A 4,904-nucleotide genomic window follows, 5' to 3' on the forward strand; every position below is an offset into this window, starting at 1 on the left:
CCCTAACAGAAAGTTATTTTGATTACTACTACTTTTTTTCCCACGAACGAAGGTCACAAAAGAGGGGGGGGGGGGGGTACATGTGATCCATTCATTTCAATTGCAAAACCACACGCATTTAAACGGAAATGGCCTTAAATGTGTTTGAGTTCAGATGCTCTGAGGGACAGAGAGAGAGAGAGAGAGACGTTCATTAGGTGTGGAGGCGCGTTGCTCTCTGCAGCACGTCTGTTGCGCTCCGCTCACCTCTCCCGGTAGTAGGAGCCCCCCCCCCCCCCCCCATGCTCCCTCCCTCCCCCCTCCCTCCTCAGCCCCCTCGTCTCCCCGCGCCGCCGCCGCCGCTCCGCCACCAGCAGCCGAAACCGAGTCAGAGTCAGAGGCTCCGACCGGCACCGGAACCCTCCGCCACAGGCGGCACCACGAGGCGAACCGCACCCGGGGGGGGGGTCCGTGTCGAGGAGAGCCGGAACGCGCCGCGCCGCGCGGGGATGCGGGCGCCTTCCCCCGGATGCGGGATGGAGACGAGCGGGCCGCGCGGCATGTGAAGCCTCGCCGGGAGACGATGGCTGGACCGGGATCCTCTGCGGCGGTGCCGCTGCTCCTGCTGGGCTTCCTGTCGGTGTCCTCCGTTACCGCCGGTGAGTAGGACCACAGGTTTGGGAGAGGGAGGGGGGGGGGTGGGGGTTGTGTGGGTGGTGGGGGGCTATTACAAAACGCATGGTGACGAGCAAAGATGGAAGTGTGTCTGTTGTATGTAAGTTTCACATCGCAATAAGTCATTTTATTGTTCTCTGGGATACAGTTTATAATTACTCAAGATAAAAAAAACACACAAATATTAAGTGTTGGAGGTCAAACAATCACTTTCATTTGTCATTTGCTTGCTCTTTGAAATATGAGCGTCCTTTAAAACGCGATATTTCGACGATGTCACCTCATCGATTAATCAAGACTAAAAAAAATCAATAGGTTTCTGTAACCCTCCGACGGAGGGTTATGAAACAGTTGGGGCTCAAATTGGACGAGGCTTTCCCATTGGAAGCCCCCACACAGCCGAGCATCCAGTAAGCATGTTTTGCACAGCGGATGGAGAACCTCATCCATCTTTTGTTGTGTTGCATATTTTTAACATGCAGCCGCTTGAATTCGATAAGAACCATCGTCTCGTCCCGGTTATAAAAGGAATGTGAATCCCTCTCTGCTGTGTGTGTGTGTGTGTGTGAGAGAGTGTTGTATGGTACAGGTAGTCAAACATGTATCGCACACCAGCCACTGTGCATCAATCAAGCCCTGGGGAGCCACACGATGTAACAATGGGGTTTTCTCAGCTGCGTTCATGGGGGGGGGGGGCGTTCTTCTATCGCTGTGTAATATTGGCTGGGGTGGCACAGCGCGAGATTCAGAGGACACTTCTAAATGGGACCCACACGGTGAAGGAAGCTCTACGGGGGGCGAGGGGAAACCTCTGGTGAACATTATCAGGAGCCATGTGATCAGCATGTGTGCTTTTTATGTATTACCAGTTGTAACCACAGACTACTCATGACCTGTCTCTATATTCCTGTGGTTATGCTACGTGGTGTGTGTCTGTGTGTGTTGTGTGTGTGTGTGTGTGTGTGTGTCAGACACCGCGCTCTCAGCTCCGCTCAATGTGACCATCAGAGAGATTGAGGTGAACTCTGCCATGGTCACGTGGGAGATCTTGGAGGGGGACCCCGTCATTGGATTCGCCATCACCCAACAGGTATTTCTATGCTGTCGTGTCCCTTACTGTGTGTAGAGAGAAACTTGAAGTGTGGGGGGGGGTGAAAGCTACAGGTGCATGCTGGTAAACAGGAAGTCAGCTGAGGTTTGGCGTGCTGACACAGCTCAGCCCCCCTTTTTTCAAATGTGCTCTTTGTCTACGGCCCGTTTAGAAAGGTCAGTAAATGAAAAAGGCCCTGAAGAGATTTACTCTAACAGGAACCAATTGACCCGAGCAGGCAGCCCCAGACGAATAGGAGCGCACATTTCATTCAGAGCGGCACTCTGTTTCTTCCAGCTTGATTACATTGCAGAGAAACCCCCCCCCCCCCCCCTCCCCTGGAGACTTAAACTGGTTTGCATTCGCACTGTTAAAGGTTCGCGTGGTACGATCAACAGGAAAACTGCATTTGATCCCAGGGTTTCGTTACATTATTTCGTATTCAGCTGAACTCCTGAGATATCGCTCCTCTGAGCCCATCTGATTCCTATCAAAGAACTTACAAGAGGTCAGCGCCCCCCCCCCCCCCTCCGACTCTGCAGAATCGTGCAGAATCGATCCGTGCTCACTAGATAACGCCCCGAAAAGCAGGGATCAAAGGGGCACTGAATCCGTCCCCCTTTGCCTCCCTTCTTTTTAAAAAAAAAAATGTTTTGCAGAAGAAGGACGCCCGCATGCTGCGCTTCATCCAGGAAGTGAACACCACCACGCGCTCCTGCGCGCTGTGGGACTTGGACGAGGACACCGAGTACATCGTCCACGTCCAGAGCGTCAGCATGGCGGGCAGCGGCCCCCCCAGCGAGCCGGTCCTCTTCAGAACGCCCAGGGAGTCGGAGAAGATGGCGTCCAAGAGCCCGGGTGAGGGGCGGGTCATTTCCTTTTCTCACCTGCTCGTCAGGTGTCTCCGCCCGAAAAGGCCTTAAAGCGATGACATAATTTGGTCAAACTCGACATCAGAGAGGAGACGCGCTGCCTGCACACACACACACACACACACACACACACACACACACACACACATTATAATACCAGCTTCTAACCAGAGGCAATAACGGATAACCTTTATTTGACGATCTGATCTGAAGACACCCCCCCCCCCCCCCACCTCGTACAAATGCAATCCCCAAACGCAGAGGCTGCTGTTATCTGGAGCGGCGCGCTGCGCTTTCCAGTCTCATCGCGTCCGACCCAGTTACGGCGCCGAGAGCGACCTGCTAAACGTCTCATCAGAAAAGGGGACGAGGAGACATTAGGGACCGTTCTGGATTCATGAGAGGACACGGGGGGTGGGGGGGAGGGGGGGGGGGGGGGGGGCGTGCAGGAGAGTTCAGATTCCTTTTGGCACATGGAACCATGTTCTAAGAAAGAATGATCCCATTTCCAAATGATTCCTTTAAAGTAAGTTAGCATCTTGATGTGATTGTGCAGATTTAATAACGCGGGGTCTAAATATTTGTCCCATCAGCATTATTTGAAGTCTCAGCGGTGGAATTGGTCTTAATGTTGGGGGGGCGGGGGGCTCGATTTGTGAGCTCACCCTTTTGACTGAAGTCCCCTGCGAGCAAACAGTGTGTGTTTGGGTGTGTGCGTGCGCGTGTGTGTGTTTATGGAAGCATTCATTAGCTGCTGATTAAATCTCTTAGCCCCCCCCCCCCTCCAAGTGGATATCAATCAGCCAGACACCCTTTGGTATGGAGCCGGACGTGTTTGAGGGTTTATTTCATTCTACAAGACGCTGCACAATCTGCACTTTTGCAAAAAAGTGACAGCAGTGAAATATTGCAGAGACTTTCTCGCTTCGATGAATGAATGAATGAATGAATGAGGTTCTCTTACTCCGGCAGAAGAATTCGGAGCACGATTCTACTTGAAAGCAAACAGAATCGTTGCTTCAAGGCTTCGAGGCCTGCAGGGTTTTATTGATGTTGTTCTTCAGCTGCAGCTCAGATGTTTAAATCTGCTCCCCTGGGTTTCATCAAGTAAACCGTGCCAACTCAGAATGAATGCGCAATGTCTCCATAAAGAAACTGCATACTGGAGAGCACAATGAAATGTATTACCAAATGTGTGTGTGTGTGTGTGTGTCCTCTCTCCAGACGAGGTGACGATGGAGGAGTTCGGTCAGTCGGCTCAGCTGAGGGCCGGGGAGCTCATCATCATCGTGGTGGTGCTGGTCATGTGGGCAGGTACGGTGGGACACCCCTTGTCTCTGCGGGTCAATGAGGAGTGTGAGTGTGTGTGTGCGTGCGTGTGTGTGTGTGTGTGTGTGTGCGTGTGTGTGTGTGGCAGTGGGGGCCCTCTCTCTGCCCGATGATCACCACATGTGGATCTTTATTTGTTATAATGCTTCCTATTTAATCCTCCTCAGCTATGAATAGTCCTCCCTGACCCACTTTGGGTGTAATGAGACAGGAATGTGGCTCACGTTGGGTTTGTGGCTTTATTCATTAACGGCCCTCATCTCCCTCAGCAGTGAGAGGACCATTCGCTGAGGTTCAAAGAGAGTCGGAGAGGGAGGGGAAACTGTGAAGGGTCTTTTGAGAGGAGGTGGATTGTGTTCTTCTAGCTTATAATTGGGCCTGGGTGGGGGGGGGGGGGATATCACAGTGAGATACCCCTCCCTCTGTTATTCCCTTTCTTCTTCCTTTGTGTTCGTCTCGCTGTCTCCTCGGGTGTGTTTTTATCTTCATGAGCGAGGGAAGGCTTCACATGACTTATCTTTTCATTCGGGAAACCTCAGAGTGAAAAGGCGGCTGACGAATAATGATCCTGTGCATCCCCCTCTGCCCCCCCCCCCCCCCCCTCCCCCTCCCGCCCGCAGGGGTGATCGCTCTGTTTTGCCGTCAGTATGACATCATCAAAGACAACGAGCCCAACAACAACAAGGACAAAGCCAAGAACTCCTCGGAGTGCAGCACCCCGGAGCACCCGCAGGGGGGGCTGCTGCGCAGCAACGTCTGAGACCAGCCCCCCCCCCCCCCCTGCAAAGCCTCGTGCAATAACTCCTCGACCCTCAGGACAGGTGAGGAGCCTCAGGTGACACCTCGAGTAAAATACTGTGTTTCCAGGTCCTCGCTGTGTCTGAACTGTCCTTTTGTCCCTCAATACCTGCAGTAACTGTGTGTCCTGACGCTTGGACCAACGGAAAGCCATCGTCTCC

The 4,904-nt window shown here is 53.0% G+C and overlaps 1 protein-coding gene across 1 annotated transcript; it reads left to right on the forward strand.

The window, feature by feature from the left end:
* Positions 1–301: 301 nt before the first annotated feature.
* Positions 302–4,904, forward strand: fndc5b (fibronectin type III domain containing 5b). Its single transcript, XM_037473889.2, has 6 exons — positions 302–638; positions 1,626–1,744; positions 2,404–2,602; positions 3,841–3,930; positions 4,566–4,766; positions 4,859–4,904. Exons 1-5 carry the CDS (start codon positions 509–511, stop codon positions 4,703–4,705), a joined length of 678 nt encoding a protein of 225 aa, XP_037329786.1. The 5' UTR covers positions 302–508; the 3' UTR covers positions 4,706–4,766; positions 4,859–4,904.

This window comes from Pungitius pungitius, chromosome 17 (assembly GCF_949316345.1).
Source record: "Pungitius pungitius chromosome 17, fPunPun2.1, whole genome shotgun sequence".
Classification (NCBI taxonomy): domain Eukaryota; kingdom Metazoa; phylum Chordata; class Actinopteri; order Perciformes; family Gasterosteidae; genus Pungitius; species Pungitius pungitius.

Bases quoted from the DNA above. Each gene is read 5' to 3' on its own strand.
- fndc5b (XM_037473889.2), top strand. From the start codon at position 509: ATGCGGGATGGAGACGAGCGGGCCGCGCGGCATGTGAAGCCTCGCCGG. The intron at 1,745-2,403 runs GTATTTCTATGC...AATGTTTTGCAG, and splicing joins GATTCGCCATCACCCAACAG to AAGAAGGACGCCCGCATGCT. The intron at 3,931-4,565 runs GTACGGTGGGAC...TCCCGCCCGCAG, and splicing joins GGTGCTGGTCATGTGGGCAG to GGGTGATCGCTCTGTTTTGC.